The sequence below is a fragment of the Perca flavescens genome, chromosome 7 (genome assembly GCF_004354835.1).
Source record: "Perca flavescens isolate YP-PL-M2 chromosome 7, PFLA_1.0, whole genome shotgun sequence".
NCBI classification, from domain to species: Eukaryota; Metazoa; Chordata; class Actinopteri; order Perciformes; family Percidae; genus Perca; species Perca flavescens.
In genome coordinates this window covers 4950967-4974204 of record NC_041337.1, presented here as the reverse complement: position 1 = coordinate 4974204, position 23238 = coordinate 4950967, and the positions used below count along the sequence as shown (strand labels likewise).

At 39.7% G+C, this 23238-nt stretch overlaps 1 protein-coding gene across 1 annotated transcript; it reads right to left on the bottom strand.

The window, feature by feature from the left end:
* Nucleotides 1-10311: 10311 nt before the first annotated feature.
* Nucleotides 10312-18128, bottom strand: LOC114558198 (Ig-like V-type domain-containing protein FAM187A). The gene is made up of 5 exons (XM_028581999.1): nucleotides 17780-18128; nucleotides 15935-16212; nucleotides 13121-13483; nucleotides 11329-11567; nucleotides 10312-10538 (listed from the first exon to the last, which is right to left on the bottom strand). The coding sequence occupies exons 1-5, from the start codon at nucleotides 17975-17977 to the stop codon at nucleotides 10312-10314; spliced, it is 1305 nt and encodes a 434-aa protein (XP_028437800.1). The 5' UTR covers nucleotides 17978-18128.
* Between the last annotated feature and the right edge of the window lie 5110 nt (nucleotides 18129-23238).

Below are 23238 nucleotides of genomic sequence, written 5' to 3'. Positions count from 1 at the left end.
ACAAGTTTGGATTACTCTCATCATCCTTTCTGTATTCAAGTCAGTTTTGGTCAATAAATGCCTTTAAAGAGGCTATCTTTGTGTAGCAGTATGAGTTCGGCTCATGAGTTCGGCTCATAACTACCAGCAACTTTTGGCCAATCATTACAGCGGGGCGCCGTATAAAAACAGCTAGTAGTCCTCCCGCTGCCTTTCTTGCTCGTTGGTAACGGAAGTGCGCTTCCGGGTCGCTCACTCTGTGAGTTGTCTGCTGGGTACATTTGCATCAAGGGTCAAATGTTTGAGTTAGACTCTAGATTTTAGAAAATCAATATTTATTATGTAAAAGAATGGTATCGGTATTTGCTTGGTATTTCACCAAACCAGAAGCCATAGTTTATAAGGAAAGTATAGATGGAGTAAAAGTGGCATTCTCCAGTATTAATAGTTGATTTGAAAGTTTATGTATTGTTTATTTCTTACTTTTTCATGCAATGTAAGCCCAATACATTAGCTTTAATGAGTTTAATCATGTGTAGAATGTATGCTTCTTAAACATGAAGAATTGGTCGTTCAAATAGAGAAAAGCTGGAACCTAGGTGAAGTTTCTCCAAACCAGAGCTCATCAAACGTACGTATGCTTGTCTAAATAAGGATTTGGAGGTTACTTTATTGATGGAATTTATATTACTGCACTTCAAGCTAGCAGCTCACATAGACGTGGCACACATCCATGCATGAGCCTATAAATGCCACGCTCACACAAGAAGAGTTTGACTGGAGAGAAAGTGCGGTGAACCTATATTCGGCATCTCCATAAAAATGAGAAAATGTCCCGGGGCAAGGTGCATATCAACCTGTTCTGCAGAGTGAGCTGCCTAAAAGACAGGAAAGTACAGCTAGTGAGGAGAGGCTGCAATACAGCAGGGAGGTTGTACTTCAAAATAAGAGCCGAGAGGATGGTCATGAAGTCTGTGAACTGCAACCTTCTTCCCAGAGTGCACAGACAGTGATGAGCAGCTTTTAAATGTCTTTCTCGTACTTGAATTCAAATCGCTCAACGCTTATTAAATGTTCAAGGTTTCTGAGTTTCTGGACACAATGTCCTACTTTTCTTGTATAAAAATAAGTCAGAGAACACTGAGTACACACGGGGACAAGCTCAAAAGAGTGTTAAACATGTTTTGCAAACGCTTTTTACTGTGTGCTCTTGATCCATATTGAAATATTAACCTCTTTATACTAATCCATAGTATAAAGAGAATCTTTTCTGTTTAAGGACTTCAGGTTGAAGCTGATTTGGGTCTTTTTCTAATGGTCAAATTAAAAGCAGCATTGGAACAGAAGGCAATGTTCAATTGCCCCAAAGGGCATTTTTCTGTTTGACATTTCTATACAGAACATTTCTGTATTTCTACCTTTATTCTGATAAGTGGGAGGGGAAACAGTAGCCGCTTTATTATTTTTTTCAGCATAAGAACACCTCTATAAGACCTTCAAAAAAAAAGTCGGACCAAGGACGATTCTGGTAAAATTTCACAGCCAGGAGAAAAAAAGAGCTTAAATACGAGGGCAAAAGGATTCCCAGACTATATCGCTGCAATAATGAATAAACAACGTCAGTTTGATAGTGTAAAAAAAAAGCTTTGTGAACTTCTCTTCCCAGCTACGCTGAGGATCAAATCAGCTGGAAAGATGTTCCAGTTTAAATGCGCTAAAGAAGCCAAAATGTTTCTATAAACTGAGCCAGTCTGCATTCGCCCACTGAAGGTAGCCAACAGACTTTGATTGATATGATTTATTGAACTGTCAGGCCTATTGTTATTGTTGCATTCTTAGTTTGAATTTCTGAAGGCCTTTGCAATGCTCTAGAGAGTAGCCTAACCAATGCAGCTTCTCTTATTTTGCCTGATTAGGCGGTGAAATCTAATTTACCTCGTCTGTTATTCTCCACTTATTTACTTATTTCTTGTTTGTACAACTTACTGACTTACTGACTATTATGGTACGGTAAAGAGTCTGCCTTACATGGTGCGTATTCTCTACTTAAAGTGATTCTGATCATGTCCCAATATTGGGTTACAATGATTGATGATGATGATGCTGGCCTATGTTATTTAGGGCCCGAGCACCTACAGCGGCGAAGGCCCTATTGAAACTGAAGGAATTATTATTATTATTTATCTGGCAAATGAATCGCCTTTTTGAGGGGCTTAACATACTCAAATCGCATCAAGTCTGGTGAAAATGTACGTATTTTAAGGGTTTCGGGAATAGGCGCACAAAATGGCTCGCTAGCGCCCCCTACAAAGTTTTAAAAATTGAGCCCCTGCAGTACTTTAGTTTAAAGTAGACTAATGAAACTTGGTACACATATATAGCATGTCAAGACGTACAAAAAAAAATCATTGGAGCCATACCCTAAACCCAACAGGAAGTCCGCCATTTTGAATTGAAAGTTCGAAATTAGTGCAATTTTGGCCATTTCCACATGTCGTCGGATTTCATCCAATCGACTTCAAACTCGGTCTGTGCCATCTTAAGACATTGAAGATGAAAAGTGGCGGGGCGGCCATTTTGTGTGTTTCGCCATCGAAATAGGAAGTGGGTGTAACTTGAGTGTACATTGTCCAATTGGCTCGAAACTTTTCAGGATTCATAAGAGTCCAACCCTGAGGACAAATAAAGGCCGATATGTACTTAAAGTCATAGCGCCCCCTAGTGGCAACAGGAAGTAGGCCTAAAAGTCAAGGTGCTATACTTTAACAAATTCCTCTTAGAGATTTTATCGGATGGACTTCAAATTTGGTCTGTACCTTAATGATGAAAAGTTATTAAAAGAAAAACTTTTTGCTAAACCGTGTGGGCGTGGCGTGGTGGCCATTTTGACTGTTTAGCAATGAATGAGAAAGTGGCTGTAACTACAGTGTACATTGTCATATCAAGAGTCCAGGCCCGAGGACATTTACATGCCAATATTGACTTTTGGTCATAGAGCCCCCCGCTGACAACAGGAAATCCGCCTTATATGACAAACATCATTCGATTTACATGAAACTTAGAATGTGTGGTCTACTTGTGATACTGAGCTGGCCCCTATACTTTAACCACAGCCATGTACTCAGTCAACACCCCCATTATAGCTTTTGAACCGTTTAAGGTAGTCTTGTGTATCATTGAACTCAGCAGAAAGTCCTTTTTTGATTGGTGATGGTTTGACCCGCCCCCTATGCGTAAGACATGCCCCCTTTTCATAGTCATATTTTCATAGTATAGGATTTTCTGGCTTCGCTGTTCACACATGGCACCTTACATGAACGGACACTGGCCCTAGTCTCGTGGGCATGTTGAGTATGTACCATTAAAATCTGAAATCCCAAATACTTTGGGGCTACACCATTAATAATACTGTACATATGATTGAGTTTAAGTTGTTCAACTCTAAGCTTAACAGGCAGGAACTCAACCCTCTTAAACTCATTTCTTCCCACATGATACCTAGAAGGTTTAGACAGTATAAAACGGATCATATTATTTTGCATAATCTGCAGATTGTTTTTCATTTTCATCGTTAGGCCACTATACCATGCTGAGCATGCATAGTCAAAATGGCATTGAATGAGTGCTGAGACAAGGAGTTTTTTTTATTTTGGAGTCAAACTGTCTTGTATTACGGTATAAAAATTTCAATTTGCAGGCAATTTTATTCAGTAATTTCTCTGCAATGGAATATCCTGACAATGTTTGGTCCAATATAATACCTAGATATATAACAGAATTCTTTGCTTCAATTTCATTTTCGTTACATATAACTTTTAATGCAGATGCCTTTTGTAACTTACGTTTGGTGCCAAATAGGATGCACTCAGATTTCCCTAAGTGCAATGACAATCTTTAAAGCACACATAAACTCTATTGTAAGGAAGTTAAACTGCAATCTGAGGATGCTGTACCGTTCTAGCAATTGTTTTAAACAGCAGATCAGGTTAAGAATTGTGAAGCAAATATTATTTCCAATTATAGACTACGCTGATGCAGTATATCAGAACACTACTGAGACCAACCTTAAGCATTTGACTGTTTGTACTGTTTAATAGTATTTGTAGATTTGTGTTGAGATGCCTAATACTTAACACCTTACCAAACAAATTATAGCTTACAACACACTGAATACCTATCCTTTAATGTGCCTCACATTTCCAAAGAAAGTGGCAGGCGTTCATTTAAAGGAACACGCTGACTTATTGGGAATTTAGCTTATTCACCGTAACCCCCAGAGTAAGACAAGTCGATACATACCCTTCTCATCTCTGTGCGTGCTGTAACGCAGCCTGACGGTTCCAGCATTAGCTTAGCCCAGCACAGATCCTGGAGGTAACTGGTTCCAACTAGCCTACTGCTCCAAATTGTGACAAAAGTGATAAAATAACGGCAACATGTTCCTATTTACATGTTGTGATTTGTATAGTCACAGCGTGTACAAAAAACAACGTAACATGAGACACAGCCATCTGCTAACAGTAAACAAACCGGGAACTATATTCTCAGACAGGCTTGCTGCGAGCATATCACTCCGCCCTATATTCTTCCGCTTGAAAGTATAGTTCCCGGTTTGTTTACAGTTAGAAGACGGCTGTGTCTCATGTTACTTTGTTTTTTGTACACGCTGTGACTCTATAAATCACAACATGTAAAAAGGAACATGTTGGTGTTATTTCGTCACCTTTTTGGAGCAGTAGGATTGCTGGAACCATTCACCTGCATGTTCTGTGCTGGCCTGATGCCGCTGGAGCCGTCAGACAGCATTACAGCACACACGGAGATGAGAAAGGTATGTATCGATTTGTCTAACTCTGGGGGTTACGGTGAATAAGCTAAATTCCCAATAAGTCGGCGTGTTCCTTTAAATTGAAAGCCCCCTTTGATTGTAATAGCTTGCCTGGGTCACTAAGTCAATCACATCTTTGAGTTGCTTCAAGACATCTTTGTTCATTTACTTGCAAACAAGCATTGGTGTAAATGCTTTTCCTAATACTTGATTGTTTTTTTGGTGTAATTGTTTTTGGTTTGTCCAATTTCTCACAGTTTTCTGTTATTGCTCTATCTTTTTGTTTTTAATCACTACTCATACATTTCTGTTATGATCATTTCTAATACTAGTGATGTCTGGGCATGGGTGGGGGGGGGGTGGAGGTTGTTTAGGGGAGTTTGTATTTGAGTGAATGTGTATGTTGTACTGCAATGTCTTGTCTTCTGTACTGTCCAGTCCTAACAAGGACCCTCTTGAAAATGAGATGACACATCTCAAGAGGTATTCCTCATACAATATATAAAAAAAATAAAAACTTCAAAAACCACAATACAAGCCTAGATACGTGCTTCACGGAAAACTTCCGGGATGTCTTGACACATGCCTTGTGTCTTGAAGCCTCGGCAGAGAGCGTAACATCACTAGTTTATAGTCCTGGGGAAGACAGTGATGTCATTTGTATGTAGAAAGAAGCTGAGTAGGGACAGAAGCAAACATGAGAAAAGAACAACTGTGAGATGTAAAGAATAAAAAAAGAAGAGCCAACAGAGGAAGAGACAGTTTCTCCAGCTAAAGGGTGTCTCTAGTTTCTGATGTGCAATTACTTTCATCTGACAAAGGTATTGATCCACAGTTTCCAAAGGCCCATTCAGATGTAGAACAAGATATAAATTAAAATCAAATTAAATCTTTCTCAGTTAATTCAATGGCTGGATTCCCAGTGGAAAATTAAGTGTACTAATTATGAATGACGATGGAGCTCCGCTCAAACAGTCACAGGGGGAAATAATCGTGTTGAATCGTGATCTCTCAGTCATCTCAAGAATAGAATTATGCACAAAAGTATTAGAACTTTTCATTCAAATTAGTTTCAGCATACAGTATGTGGACCTATAAACTGGTGATGTTGCAAAACCACACAACCATACAAGGTAGAAATGATTTATTCATCAATTTAAACTTTTGAAATATGTATCATGTAGTATGCAACTCGGATGGCAAATTAATCACCAACTGATTTATGCCCACAAAAGAGTAATTTGTACATTTGAATTAATGAACCGCTTCTGGCATGCTTTCAAAGTAATAATTCATATTAACAGAAAACTTTAAACAATATAGTTTACTCAAACATATGAAAGCTCTGAATAAAGAAAATTAGTGGCTCTTGAATAGAGAATGTTTTGTCACACTACTATTTTCAAGTTCAAAAAATGAACTTTGATGCCTTAGTTCAGACGGGTCTAGAAGGGGGGCACAGGGTGGCACCAGCACATCCAGAAATATGATTGGCCCTCCCCTTGTCAAATTAATAATGAATGTGATGTTTTCTATCCCATCCAATATTTCCTATATTTCTAAGCAGATTTTCTATGCCATATTCTTATAAAATGCACCCGACCATTATGACCATTTCTTGTATTGTATTGTATGTATTGTATGTATTTGGTGTAAAAGGCTCTGAGCTTGAATTTTCTCCTTGTATGAATCAAAGTGTGTGAGAATGTGAGAATCTGATGGAAGCCTTTAATGCCACAATCAGACTATACAAATTCAGCCCGATTTTGACCCGACAGACAAACAGACAAATGTTCAAAGTCGTGTCCCATAATGAGGGTCGGGACCGACAAACGTGTGTCTTTAACTTGTAGTGTGATATAATCAAAGATCAGTGATCTAACGTCCGGGACGCATTATGACGCAGAAAGTGTAGCATGTCAGCACTTTTTGTCTTTTTCCACCTAGGGTGACATGTTCTATGACTTGTTCCTTGACATTGACCAATAGGAAGAGAGAACGCTTTCAAAACAGACCATAATGGCTGCTTGTTTGGAATACGATCTCTTATTATTAGGGCTGTCAACATTAACACGTTAATCGCGACGCGATTAAGGGCCGAGCATAACGCATTAATCGCATGCCGGCATTTATTAATTTATTTTCACTTCACTCAGCTTTACGTCGTGCCTAATAGGCTACCATTTTGACCCTTTGCCGCAGCCTTACTTATCATTAAGCTGCCAAACTTCCTCCTAACACATCCCCCTGCTGCAGGCTGCAGGCATGATGGAGAAATGCAGCAGCAACATAATTCTGAACGGCGCTTTTTATTTTCCAAAACTCCTGGACAGCTTGTAGACAAGTCGAAAGCCATACGCACATTGTGTAAAGCCAAATTAAAATATCACCGAAGCACGTCAAGCTTGAGCTACCACCTACGAGCTAAGCATAGAACAGTTAACAGGACTCAGGTTGATGCTAATGGGCTCAGGCAAAGCACTATTTTGGAGAGTGCTACTCGCCGACCTGTTATTGAAACCAAAGTGCAAACGGTGATCACTGGACGTCAGTGAGTAATCAAAATTATTTAGAAGTTACTGCACACTATATTGACTCTGGTAAGTAGGGTTGGGTACCGAAACGTGCCGACCTAAACGGTAGTAACGAGACCGAATAAGAACAAAAGTTTCGGTGCCTCATTTCGGTGCCTGACTTTACACTACATCTGACAGCAGGTAACGTTAGCCTACCTTTGGCTAGTAGCTGGATTAAACACAGTTAAAATGCTGACAGCTAACGTTAAACAGAGTAAAGTGTGACTGTATTTCACTGTAGAGGATTCCAACACCGGGACGTAGCAGTCTGCTCTGCAGCGCAGCAGTTGCCGTTGTCGGAATTAAACACAGACGGTGTGTTCACTTAAAACAGGTAGCCTCATGGTGCATTCACAGTAATTGTAAAAATAATATTTTCCCATCTCGTGGTTGTTTTTGTCGTTCAACAGCAATTTACTGGTGAAGTTATTGACCATCATTTTGACCATGGCATTAACAATAAACAAGTTCCTGACTGTTGTTTAGTACCCTTCTTTTTTTCTTCTTTTGTTTACAGTAAATAATAAATAAATAATAATAATAAATAACAATAAACTAATACAAATCTCAAAGTCAAGTTTATAAAGTTACTTTCTTTGCATTCATTTGATTCCCAATCAAGATACACTGGAAATAATTGCTTTCCATTGTTAATATGTACTTAAAAACCGTTCTGAAATGCAAAATAATAGAATTTTAATCATGTGATAAAATGTGCGATTAATCGTAATTAACTATAAAAATTCAGCGATTAATCGCGATTAAAAACAATCTATTGTTTAACAGCCCTACTATTATATGAAAATATTTCACCAAAATGTCTTTCTGAAAACATTTTAAGTGAGAATAGTCTATGCAGTTGTTGAATCTGGATTTATTTCAGATCGACAACGGTCAGTTTAAAAGATTTTCCACCAAAGCGTCAATCTATGGTGATGTTGAGCAGAGCATGCAATGATCCGTCTGGGGGCTTTTCGGTGTCATACTTGTAGTGTTGCCACTCTTCTGTCCATGACACAGCAAGGATTTTTGGCAATATGTCTGTCTAGTCTAACAGTGACTGTCAAAAATGGTGTAGTCTGATCCTGGCATAAAACACACAAAGGCTTAATGTTATATTCTGGTCTGTCACTAGACCTTCAGTCTGGTTGCTTTACGGACGAAAACAGAGTTGATTTAGAGATGCTGGGGCAGTAAGATGGAGAGGGGGGATGGTGGGATGAATAAAGGAGGGATGAGTGGCACTGAAGAGGCGGCTGCAGCTGTGGAGGAACAAGTGTTTCAGTGTTCATCCCTCTGGCTCTCAGGGTGGATGGACAGACGTCATCTAATGCCCCCTCTGTCCAACAGTAAGAACCCAGATATCTCTCCTCTGGCCCTGTTCATCTCTCTGTCGCTCTCCATCACAGCGCCAAGGTTTTCAAGAGACACTTCAGCACCTGCAGGTGCTACAGAAGTCATTACAAACAAAGCGAGTGCTTTTTACCCAGAGTCATTGATTTAGCAACAAAAACAATTCTATTCTATATTATATTATAGGTGATATATACTATATATATATCAATATAGATATAAATATGGCATGCTGTAGGAAATTATTTTTAATATACATCTATATATGGAAGAAGAAAATGTGTCTTTGGGTAGAATGGTATTGAAAACAGTGACCAATTTCTATATACAGTCTCATTCTATATATTTAGACTCATTCCATACAGTATATTCAGATTTCATTCCATATATTTAATTCAATTCAATTGTATTTATAGTATCAAATCCTAAGAAGAGTTATCTCAAGACACTTTACAGATAGGTCTAGAGCACACTCTTTACAAAGACCCAACAATTCCAGTAATTCTCCCAAGAGCAAGCATTTAGTGGTAATTATTATTCACACTTTTATTCCATATATTCACACTTTCATGCTACATATTGATACTTTCATTCCATACATTGAGAGTCATTCAATATATTCAAACTTCCCATATATATAATAATTTCCTAAACGGTATATATATATATAAATATATATATATATATATATATATATATATATATATATATATATATATATATATATATAAAAATAAGTAAAAGTGTTTTACAAGATAAAGATATAATGAAAAGTTAAAACACATATACTGTATAATTATATTTAGAATGAGAGTAAAGACTATGAGGAGTCTGTAAAGAGAACAGAGTCTCACACAGAGAAGAATAAGACTTTGTCATTGTGAACGTGTTTCAGTCTGAAGTCTGCAAACTGAGTTTCTCAGGTTGATGAAAGTTCTGCAGCTTCAGTCTGTTCTTCTTTCTCTCTCTTTCTCTTTGGGTTGATCGGTGCCGGATGATGGTCCAGTGGTGAAACACACCACCGAGGTGTGTGTGTGATTAATGTGTGCGTGTGGTTCAATTTGTCTGCTCCGAAAAAAGCAAAAAATATGTCAAACGATGTGATCACAAAAGCCTTTCATTGAAGTTTTGCGTCGATTTCAACATGCAAATTTGAAATTGCAGGTGATAGAGGAGCTGATCATTTAACCTTTACCTGCACATGACACATTTTACAGTAAACCTGCCTTGTTAACAGGGCCACGCGGAATCTGCAGACGCAGGAATTTAAGTAGATTGTCCGCAGATTTTAAACAAATTAAAATAAAACTCAAAGAATGTCAACACATCTCCACCCAAAGCAGGTAAACAGTCTGCTAAATTCCAAAGCTTTTCTTTCTGGATCACCACTGAAATCTGTAATAAAATCGATTCCATTTGGTTCTGCTTATTAAGGCTTTTTAGTGGATCATTTGCATGGTTTCAGTTGAAATGGGTACCCCTTAAAATGTAAAACCTTACAACTATTACCTTAATGGAAAATGGATAGAGATGATTTTAAAGTATTTATTTAGGTATAATTATTAAAATGAGTGTTTACTCCACATGTGTTTCTCCGCTGTCTCTGAGGTGTATGACTCCAGCTCTGCCGAACACCAGCAGGCAAAACACAGCTGTCATGGCAGCATATGATCCTAAAACAGTCCTGAGAGCTGCCGGGAAGTCAGGATGTGATGTCACTGACTGTCCCCGCCCCAAATGGACGTAGACCAGCAGACGTATCTCAGCAGCCTGGTGACCCTGCAGCCAGCAGTGGTACACACCTAATCAACACAAAGGATATTTTAGTCAAAGAACTTGGAATACACACACCATGTTGAAATAAGACAAAAGGTGTGTTCGAAACCGTTCCATTCATTCACTCACTGACTATTATCTATAGTGTTTATGAAATTGTGAACTATATAGGGAACGCCCAAATGAGATTTCGGAGACTCACTGAACATATTGTTGCGTCGGCACATGCGCCGGTTATAACAGCCTCATGTTAAAACATTATGTAAACAAACCAAAACAAACATACTTCTAATACCTCCCTGAAACAAACAGAGCACTCAGGAGAATAGTAAAAGGTTCTATATATGTAGGTTGAAAGTTCACCTCTATCACCAATTCTGTCCATACTAACTATTGAACCACTAACAATAGCAATTAGATAGTAGGCAAATACAGGGGATTATAATTGGCAACAGAGATCATAGAATAGCTCTTTTTGCTGACATCATTTTATTCTAAAAACAATTAAACACATCCATACCAGCACTGTTAGATCTAATTTGTTTGGTAGTATCTCCGGATACAAAATAAATGCTTCAAAATCCTCACTAATGCTACTTAATGAAAATGAAAGACAATATATAAACCAATACTTATTTACTTACAAGCTCTCATCTAATTTTACATATATATTTGGGCATCAAATTAACACCTCCTTTAGAAACTATAGCACCAACAAACTATGATGTAATAATGAACTCAGTACATAAATCTATAGCAAGGTGGATGCCCTTACCTATATGCATGATAGGGAGAATAAATATGAGCAGTTGATACCTGAGTCCTGTGTTTGTGCAGGCTTAAACACCAGATGGTGTCCGGTGTCTATCAGCAGCCTAGGGGGCGTGGTGCTGAGGTTAAGAGTTGCCAACTGTTCAGATCGGTAGATTGGTTCAGATCCTCGGTCCCAGGCCACGGCCATATTTGGTGTTGCCCCAGGACAGCCCAGGGTCAGGACATTGTCCGCAGGGTGGTTCAGGTAGAACACCGGCACCTCCACTCTCCGCGAGGCAGATCTACAACACAGAAACAGAGATTCAATACATCACAGATGTTTTACTGCTATACTGCAAACTGCAATGACACAGAGTGAGTGTGACAGGAGAATATCTTTATTTAGTAATAATTGATAATTATTTTTAATCAAGCGTTGTCATATGGTCTAAAAAGGCTTTTGGTCGTAGATTTAGCATGAATCACATTCTGTGAGCAGTGAACAAAATTCACAAGCTTCAGGACAAGCTTTGTTGCAGTGTATTGGTAAGGCTCTACAGTATGGGAGCGTGTCTATGTTCCCTCAGACCTATGTTCCCTCAGCCCTGTTTTCCCTCAAGCGTATGTTCCCATAGCCCAATGTTCCCACAGCCCAATGGTCCCACAGCCCTATGTTCCCACAGCCCAATGGTCCCACAGCCCTATGTTCCCAATGGTCCCACAGCCCTATGTTCCCAATGGTCCCACAGCCCTATGTTCCCACAGCCCAATGGTCCCACAGCTCAATGTTCCCATAGCCCTATGTTCCCACATTTCTAAGATTTTTATTTTCACAGAAAATTTGGCCCTATGTTACCACAGCTCTACGTTCCCACATTTCTAATATTTTTCTTAAAATTCGGCCCTATGTTCCCACAGCCCTATGTTCCCACATTTCTAGGACATTAAAAATTAGGTCTTGTGTTACTACATTTCCCTTCAATTAAAGCCCTATACTCCCACAACATTTTTTAGGGTTAGGGTTAGGGGGATAAAATCCGATACGAATTTATGAAAAAGGATGGGGGAACATAGTGCCTAATTTTGAAAAGAATCTTAGAAATGTGGGAATATATTGCTGTGGGAACATAGGGCATCATTTTCAGTGAAAACATTTTTTTTCTTAGAAATGTTCCCTATGTTCCCTCAGACCTATGTTCCCTCATACCTATATTCCCTCAGCCTTATGTTCCCTCAGACCTGTGTTCCCTCAACCCTATTTTTCCTCAACCCTATGTTCCCTCAGCCATATGTTCCCTCAACCCTATGCTCCCTCAACCCTATGTTCCCTCGGCCCTAACCCTAACCCCTAAACCAAGATAATCAGTATTACTACAGCTTTGAATACAAGGTCAAATGTCCAAAACATAAAATCAGACCAAGGGTAGGGGTAAGTGGGCTGACGGAACATAGGAAATACTTTTGATGCAGGGGAAATTTAATATAAATGGGGAAACATAGGGCTGAGGGAACACAGGGCCTAATTTCGGAGGAAGTCCTTAAAACATAGGGATGACACCGTCAGTATATTATTTGTTCCCTGCAGCCCTTCTGTATGGTGTTAATGAATATGGCAGCTTTACACTTTTGGTCTTGCTTGAATATTGACTAATGAAATTAAACTGGAACTTTAAAAATCTCAGTGGCCTGCATTTATATGGTGCTTTTATCCAAAGCACTTTATAATTTCAACGATTCACACCGATGGCAGCTGGTCTGACCATCAGGAGCAATTTGTTTACTTCAAAATGTGGATAACCTGTTCCACGTCCTGTCTTCCACATGTACAGTACCTTTATATATTCTTTGTGCTTACTTGTATCCAAGAAATGCCATCAGAGCAAGGATTTTGGAGGATGGAGGAGCCTTAGTTTGACAAGTGACTTGACAGCTTTTGACCTCCAGCTTGGCTCCAATGCTGCTTCGCTTCAGTTGTCCAAACGCCCTCGGCACCGCCCCTGAGCCGCATGAAGCGACTGTCTGATTGGCCCGTCTGTAGCGCACATGCAGGTAGTGGGAGTGGACATAGCAGAGTCCGACGCGAACCTGCTCTCCGGGTACTCCACAGCGATCGCAGACTGACCAGGGCTGGAAGCTGGTGAAGACCTGGTACAGTGGCTGAGCAGAGCCAAGTCTTTTCTTTTCTTTCCTCTTCTTGCTCATACTTTCTGGAGTGAGCCTAAGAGCATCACATTTGAATTGGCATCACTTAAATCAGTGGTTCATCATGGATTTTCCATTCTTAAAATAAATGAAAATAGGATGCACAAATCTTTGAAATTGGTCCAGTATTGGGCAAGATCGCATTGACCGGCCGGCGCAAACCAATCTGCAATGGGGCAATTGGGAAGCCTTGATAATTGTCCACTAAAAGTGATTTTTTTTTTTGCTCCACCAGGCTCAGATTGTTACTAAAAACATCATCGATCTCACGAGGTGACTTCTTGTCCGAAGACAGCGGTGTGGAGAGTGGAACACAAGTCGAAAAAAAAGCGTTCAGGGAGTCTGTTGTTTCGGAAAAGGCTAAAGATTTTTTTTAGGGGCATTTTAGGCCTTTATTTGTTTAGGACAGCTTAGACTTGAAAGGAGAGAAGGGGAATGACATGCAACAAATGGCCACAGGTCGGAGTCAAACCCGCGGCCACTGCATCAAGGAGTAAACCTCTATATATGGGCCCCTGCTCTACCAGCTGGGCTAACCAGGCACGAGAAAGAGGCAGCGGGTGGAGGAGGGTGAAGCAGCGGCCAAAGGGCTGTGAGGCTCCGGTGATTGGTAAGTGCTCCCGTGGGTGCTGTGCCCCTAAATGCCCGAAAAGCTCATTGTCAGGAGTGGGACCTGTTGCTGCCAGATATCTGTGGTCTGTATGTGTCCAGTGATATACCTCGGACACAACGCTGTGTTACCACGTCAGAGAATCTCCTCCTCTAATCAACAGGGCTGTGAGACATGAGCAAATACAAACCATTGTTTTCATTGAAAATCTTTTAGATAACACAAAACCATGAATGTATTATAGCCTATTGACCGCACGGAACACTGAGCAGCTGCCACCTCTCTCTCTTTCTTTCTCTCTCTCTCTCTCTCTCTCTCTCTCTCTCAATTTCAATTCAATTTGCTTTATTGGCATGAACAAAGAAAACATGTTGTTGCCGAAGCAGTTTGCAGAAAATGCATATTTAGTACATATCACATATTAAATACATACAGTAGGTGTCACATAGATTCTATACTGCACTGATAGTTATTCACACTATGTTACAAAAACAATTACATAACTCAATATAGTACTTAACAGTTTTGTATAATATAATGTTCTACTCTCTCTCTCTCTCTCTCTCTCTCTCTCTCTCTCTCTCTCCCCCCCTCGTCCGCTCTTCATCCGTATACTTCATCCATAGCCTATACTCTGGCTCAAATGAATACGAGTGACCATACAATTATAATGAACTCATCCACATTGTCGAAATCATTCAAATATTGATTTTCATTACATTAGAAATCTTTTAGATAACATGAGCCTATAATTTCTGTAGCCTACTCCGAAACAACAAACTCCCAGAACTCCTTTTTCTCGACTCGTGTTCCACTCTCCACACCGCTGTCTTCGGACAAAATGTCACGTCCTGAGATCGATAATATTGTTCAGACACTTTTAGTAACAATCTGAGTCTGTCAGGAGCTAAAAAAAGCACAATTGCCCCATTAGGTGTGTAAATGGGGTCCAGGTGGAAGAAAATGTTTGTAATGTTTGTTTGTAAATGTTTTTCCATGTTCATCACAAAGTTGATTAGCCTCTGTTGACTATGTCTTCAGTAATGATGGGATGTCTCCATGATGCTTAGGATGTCAGTGTTTTCCATACATAGGTTCTACTTGGGCGCTCCACCCAGGTAAATTGAGACCCGCCCAGGTAGATAAAATCCGAATTCAATTTTCTTTCCAAACAGCGGTGTCTTTTTTACAGCGCACACAGATCACTTACCTCCAACCCCTCCCCATGCCCCTCGCAAAGTTGCATCAACGTTGCACTTGCTCAGAGAAGCTATCGTTACGTTAGTAGTAGCATGCTGCTAGTGGTCTTGCAATGGGATTTACTGTACTAATAAAAACGTGGAAACAACGCGGCCACTCTGCTGTGAAAGCTCCCCCAACGTCATTTATCAAAGTCTGGTTGTTACTCCTCTCTGCTCCATATCTTTATAACGGAGCTAGCTAACCAGAGCTGACTAGAGCTAACCGCTAATCAGAGCTAATCGTTGCTAACCGAGCCTTCAGTTCTCCGTGCCTGTATCTACTAACTGTATTTAGGGACCCGAGCGTGAATAAAACTCATAATTGTATTAAATTGGCTGTAAAAGTTTTAAACTACAACTCAGAGGTGTTTGAATAGTGATAGTGAATCGCATAGTGTCGTAATATTTTCATCTGTATCTGTGTCATCTTATAGTCACTACCACAAGTAAATTCTCAACCTGTGGGAAACACTGAATGTCCATAAATAATTGACTTTGGGTGTCGATACATGTTCACTGGACAGCAGCGAGTCAATTCTACTTTGTCTGTAAAATAACACATTCATCTTAGTGTCACAGTTTGACTGGTGTAATGTCAGTTACTCTTTCTCGTCACCTCGGGGTGATGCTGAGCGTACGTGCCTCCTGGATGTCCAGGTCGTAACCATAGAAGTAGTCTTTGTTTGTGGAGCCGCAGATATAGATGCCGGAGTCGTCGGGCCCCGCTCTATAGATCAGCAGGCTGAAGAGACGGATGGAGAATCGACTCCGAAGGTCGCCGCTGTGAGGGACACGATTAGTGTCCAGCAGCTTGTTGCCATGGTGATCAGTCAGGGCTCTGGTCTCCTTGGAACTGCCCAGAGGTTCCCTAAAGAACCACACAACTGATTGGATCTGAAACACACAGGAAACTAACGAACTCAAATAAATCTGCTGACGGTCGATGATGTTTTTCAGTTGATCAATACAGCAGAGACTCAAATTGATTTAACAGACGCTGAGATTTAAGTCTCTCTGTTTAGGATGTTCTCTCATTCCCTCTTTTCTCCTCTGTTCTGTTCTATCCATCCAGCTCTGTTTAACTGCTTGATTTCTCCCTTTACATATTTCTCTGTCTTCTACAAATCCTACTTGTCTGTAAAGCTGATGGGAAGCTGCAGCAGCAGAGCCGCTTGTGAACAACTCCAGCCATTTACACAGCTGGTATTGTACAAAGAAATTAGGATAGGATGTGTTTTGGTCTTGTTATGCTAAATACATCACACAAATACTTGTTTCCCATTGATGTGACTCACTCAACCATGTATTAACTCTTTTAGGATCACATCCTCTCTTTGTGTCTTTTGGTAAAAAGCCATGATAATAGTATTGTCATGAAAAACTGGACTGTCTGCAAAAAGCTAGTGTTTAAGAGAACTAATGTAATTGTGACCATGTTCGGATGCTGTTCACTGCTATAAGTCATCGGTCATCGGTCTTTTCGCTGTGCTTTTTTCTGGCCGATTGCCCCAGAACTGCAAATAAAAGTAATCTTACAAATCTAAGAATCTACATGTGGATTTTCATATATGTACATGAACATTTACATGTCAAATTAGTATATGAAAGTACTTTGATGAGAGAAAGCAGTAAGAAGGCTTGGGCAACGCTAAGGTAGCGTTAAAAGTAAATGATATTATGTTAAAATATATAAGGACAAGGTAAAAGTTACACTTTAGTTTGACATTAAATGAACAGAAAATATAAGATAATTCATAGTCATATTTAAACAGATATTCTGATTGAACAAAAATATCAGAGCATGTCCCTCCAAAATGATACTTGAACTCTCCAACAGCACACCAATGCATTTCAATTAAATACTGTATGACATCTTTTGACCTGCAATTCACCAAACCAATTGTTATTGGGAATATTTTCCAGGACAGTACTCATTCAAAAAGCTACCAGTCCAATACTGTATATTTGATCAGTGATATTTTAGTGAATCGCTTTGTTTCAAGCATGTACGAATAATTAAATGTGCTTTCAAAAAGCGAGTGGTTGGCCCTGGATCAGAGGTAGCGGAAAGATGCAACAGCAGAGTTGCAGATTAAAGAAACATTACAAAAGTGTTTAGTTGTTCATTGAACGTAAAACACGGTGGCGCTAAGTGATGGATGCAATAACGGAGCCTCTACAAAATAGCCTCAGGACAGAACTTCTTTTGGTGGAATGTGTACGTTGCAACAGACAGCTCAGATTGGACAGATAGTCTAGTTGTCTCGATTTACACCGCAGAGATCTGAGGAGCAGTTAACCATAGTCTTCATAAATCCACCCGAGTTTAGAACGGCAACTCAAAGAAAGAGGAAGGTGATGGACATCTGGCCGAAAATGAGGACATCTGGTGGAATTTCTGGCGGCACTGGAGCAATCCCCTAAATTAATCCTTATCGATATAGACTAGCACAACACTGACCTCTTGTGGTTTGCATTGGCATGGCAGCTCCACAGTGACTCCGGACAGGTAGGCAGCATTGGTGAAAGTCAGGAAGGCAGGGCACGCCTTTCTAGCAAACACATCCTCCTTATCCTCAGGAGCCTCATAGCTCCACACCTCGGGACACAGGAGGAGGAAGAGGGGAAGGAAGATGGGAGAGGAGGATGGAGGAGGCATTCGGCTTCACTGAGGACTAAGAAGGGTCTTACAAGTTACAAAAGTCAGGACTTCAATAAAGTGTTTCAGCACAAACACACACAAATCCCCAGTGTGTTTGTTCTGTCTTATTTCACATCTGAAGAAGGAAAGTGGAACAAAGTTACTTTCAAAACACAACAGCTTTGATGGAATCTGATGAGCTCACCGAGGACCCGTCTTCTGTTGTCAACGCAAACATCTTGATGTCAAAGGCCAGTCTTATTCCACTTTGTGACATAACACAAACTCTAGTGAGAAGTTCCCAAAGATTTATATTGTCTTTATCATAGATATAGATCTATGGTCTTTATGTCCTGCGTTGGCTACGTTAGAAGCAACAGTCCTGCTTGTATCTCATTTGTTGTGAGGACATTCTGACTAAATTCGCTCTTCCTTTCTTCCTCTCAATAAAGTTAGACATCTTTATTCTCTTCCTGCTGTTTTTTTTTTGATGGAATACACCAATTTGGTCAAAACAGATCTATATAGACAAACTAGCTGGGATTGGCGGTTGGTTGCTATAGTTACAACATGGAACTTGCATTATAAAAGTTCTGTTGGTTAAAAATTGTCCACAACCACAACAACTCTGCAAAGCTAAACACAATCACAGTTTGTAAATGGTTGCACAGTCATGATTTGTCTCCGTCACATCACGCCAGTTTATTATAAAAAGGTGCTACTTTTTTCAGACCTGTTGGACAAACACAATGTGCTTCTTATTGTCTTTTGGTGTTCAGCTCTAGTGATGACTCTGGGTCGGTCAGTCCACCAGTTTTGTCCAGAATTAAATATCTCTACAGCATCCTGTAGAGATGTTATAGTCTGCAGCATTGCCATGAAAAAAATAAAAAAACATAGCTTGCCTCAGGAAAAGCCATTGTGCCAGAGCTACACACAGCTCACAGGCCACACTTCAGTTTGCTGGTGTGAGGTGAGTTGTGTTTCATACACTTAATTCATCCTGCACGTCTTCACAACACCGCTGCAGGAGTTAAGCTGCGGGAGGATGATGCTGTAATATTATAAAGAAGAAATAAATGAGTGCAATGAAGCGGCTCCCTGCTAAGCTGCAGAGTCGGTGTGCCATCAGGCCTCCGGCAAAATGACTGAAAACAACACGCTTCTGACCAACTTCACCGCCGGAAGACACAAACAAGACTCGTATGATGCAAGCTGGCAGCCTTGGCTGAAGGCATACACTGAGAGATGCTTTCACTGTGGGAGTGTGTGTGTGCGTCTGTGTGTAAACATTGGGTACGGTAGTTTCAGGGTGGAATTTTCCAAACTACAGAGAATGTGACATGGCAGCAGGATGACTAAGTGTGTGTGTTCAGAGGGGTAAACACTTCAAATGACAAGTACCTGTTTTCCATTAAAAAAAATTTAATTTAATTCATTTCCAAAACAACATAAATCACATGGCCTGTGTTAGACCCAGTCTATTTTTGACAAGCACATGCTTCATTTGGTAATCGCCATCAGTAGTGTTTCATACAAATATCTCCTTTTTTAAACTAAATGTTGCAGTCACACAACAACAAATAAAACAACGGTCCTTACATAAGGCTTGGGGTGCTTTCACACCTACATCTTTTGGTCCAGACTTTCAGACTTTTAATTTTGATCTGACCCAAAATTACGGGTGTGAAACCGCCCCTGGGCCACGGTCTGGACCTAACAGACGAAATTTGGTCCGATGAAATGAGTTGGTCTCGGTCCGGATTGAACCAAACTATGGTCCGGTTCATTTCCAATGTGAAAGCATTTTTTGGATGGTTCAGACTTTCGGACCAAATACAGGAAGTTCTGGCAGGCTATCGTCGCGTTATATGAGAAGCATAGCTCCTTTCAGGAACAGCTCAGTGCTTAGTGTGTACATGGTGTACGCTCAATGGTGTTTTTTGCCCCCAACTGCTCCTTCCAGGCAGTGATTATATGATGAGCAGGTGGTACCTTGTACAGCAGCCTCGGCCACAGTGTATGAATGTGTGTGAATAGTGAATGGTGCCTGTACTATGTTAAAGCACTTTAAGTATTCGTTAAGACTAGAAAAGCGCTATATAAATACAGTCCATTTATATTTAGCGTGTGGTTGAGCATCAGTGTGACGGTGGATGCCCTCAGAGCAGACAGCTGTCGGCTATCAGAGCAGTGAATAAATTAGCAGTTTACTTGTTAACATGGTAGTAAATGTACAGTGTAGGTTTCAGTTTGTCTCTGAATAAACGCTGCAGCTCCTCAAAACCCAAGTAAACTTCCTGTGTCTTGCTTCTCAACAACACAACAAAACGAGCTGAGGTAGCATGGGGAGACCAGCAGCAAAGTTGATACGAAAGGACGGCGAAGCCCGTCTACGAACCAATCAATTAGAAGTATTGGGAAACGCGGGTCATGTATGTGATGATGACAGGACGTAGTCATATATAGTTCTTCAGTGCACTTGCATAACTGCTATGTGACACCAAACTAACCGGATCAAATGTATATAATGTAACAAAAACATGAACCTTTGTTTGGACCTTGGTTTGGACTTTCAGGTGCAAAAAGGCCCTCACCAGCAGACCTAATATTCACTTGACACGGTGTATAATATGTGGTTCAAAGGGGACTTGTTAGATGATTGGATTTTAATAGAAAAGGTAAAGCAAGATAGAGAAACACGCCGTTCATGGCGAGTAACTTAGTCACTACTCATTCGTCACTCATACAAATACATTAAGATATAGAAATATACAAATTTAACTAAAGATCCTCATTTGCAAATTCAGAAATACATTTCATGACTGTAAGGTTGATGTATGTGAACATGTTTGTGTAACAATAAAAATAAAACACAAGAAATTCTTGAATGAATCACAACACTGATAAAAATTACATTAACAAATGTCACATTTATGTAAATTAATATTTTTCAAAAGTTGCTTTTATCCTTAAAAAATGTCTCTGAATTTCTCTAAATGTCAGAATGGAAACACATTTATTCATAATGTTACATCAACGATTTTCCTGAAGAAGAAAACTAAATACTACTGTTTTTATTACTGTTTTTTTTCACAAGCATGTTATCATTTCTTAAGAAATAAGATTTGATTTATCCTGCTTTTGAAACGGTTTCATCATCATAATTTCCTGCTTACTTTAGCACATAAAAAGCTTGTTATGGCTGTATTTTGTGAGTGATTACACAAATGTATTTAGGGAACATGTTTACTGTACTGCAAACACTTCGGTCATGAGGACATTGCATTGATTCACATTAATTCCCCAACTTTCACCCTAACAGTACAACTCTTTACAACTTTGCATAATAGAGACATCCTGAACAGGAGTTCAGAATTTTCACCTGCTATTTTATTTCTAGCAATATTTTGTTTCTGTATGGAGTTTGCAGATCAGAAACACATGCAAACAAGGAAACAATAGACCAGAATAGACAATTTGTAATTTGTTGTCAAATTCAAATTTTATATTTTATTATGGAAAAGAAATCTACTTGAATCCACTTTAACCATACTCAAAGAACGGACCAGCCACACAGGAGGTGAGTCCCTGCAATGTGACTGTGTGAACAGCCGGTTGTCCCCACAATGAGATGTATACAGGCACGCACACACATCCCTGTGTGTCTACACTATACACATACACACATCCCTGTGTGTCTACACTATACACGTACACACATCCCTGTGTGTCTACACTATACACATACACACATCCCTGTGTGTCTGCACTATACTTACGCAACATATTTACTCCAAATAAAATGACAAAATGTATGTTGCTCGTAACTGTGTTTTATAACAAGACATGAAAGTGTATTCTGCTCTGACGCCCCTATCAGCAGGATGACATAACTGCTATGATAGGTTTTGATTAAGTGTAGGGACAGAAATTATGTTGCTAAGGTTAGGCTTTTTCATGGTTAAGGTTGAACTATTTTATCATATTATTATATTGTTTTGTTAAAGTAAGGGAACCTTTTCTGCTCACCTGTACTTTCTACTATGGTATTAAACTGTAAATGTTAGTTGCTTTCCAGGTAGTGACCTGGATTACTTAGAAAAGTTAAGCATTAACCCTGATTATAAGTCTAAGTGTGTTTGTGTGTGTGTGTGTGTGTGTGTGTGTGTGTGTGTGTGTGTGTGTGTGTCTTCACTGTGTGAGCACTGCTTTACATTTAGTATTGGCAGGTTTGAGCTGTTCTAAAAAAGTAAATAATTGTCCTACATATTTTTCATTGAATTATGTCATAGTTAAGGCTAAAAGAAATATAAAATACATATAACATTGCATTTTCCTTCTTTCTTTGTTTGATTTCTTCTTAAAATAAATCTTCCATAAAGACACAAGTGAACATAATCCAAGGACAACATGAAGACTGCTTTTACCTCTGTACCCTGCCCCAGCGTGTTAGGTCTGACCTCTACAAATTGTCCAATATCAGGTACCACAGCACTTTGGCTTTCTGAAACAGACCGCAAACTGTTCCTCCATTCTCTCACTCCCTCCCTCCTATACTTCTCTTCAGCCCAACTTTATCTTCTCCTCCGTCATCTCATCCATGAAATCACAGAATTCATTGAAGCATCAAATGCTTTTCACTCCTTCACCCCTCATTTCCTCTTCTCCTTCCTATATTTATCTCCCTCTAAACCTCTTCCTCTTCTGCACCATCCTGTGTAGGCTACACCCTGTAAACTGACATTTACTCCACTGTTAAAGTTTAATCTAATTACATCTAATATGCAGCCTTCTCACCTTGCATTCGTTTCTCCTCCTGCTCCCTGTTGGATTTCACAATTAAGTTGAATGTCAGTTCAGCGAAACAAAAACATTTGTTTCTGAAAAATGACTTTAGCACCTTCTGCCTTCTCTCTAATTTGAATTATTTAACCTATTCCCTACGCAGCTCATAAACATGACATTATGGCAGAACATTTTTAAGTCATACCATCAGTTTTTAGATTGATTTCATTTCTTCCAGACAGCCACTGAGGAACATTAAATTGCAGACGTGCCAAAATTGACCATAACGTACCTGGACTTGAGTCCAACTTGAGACGCTATCCTCTGGACTAAAGATCACTATAAACGAAGAAACTTAAAAAAACAAGTGAAAGTACTGCTTAAATGTGTTGTAGGTAGGACTGTGAAGATCCAGGACTTTGCCAAAAAATTTGAACATCGACAACTTTTCAGTGCCTCCCTCCTATCTGCTGAAGACCAAACTGTCTCCT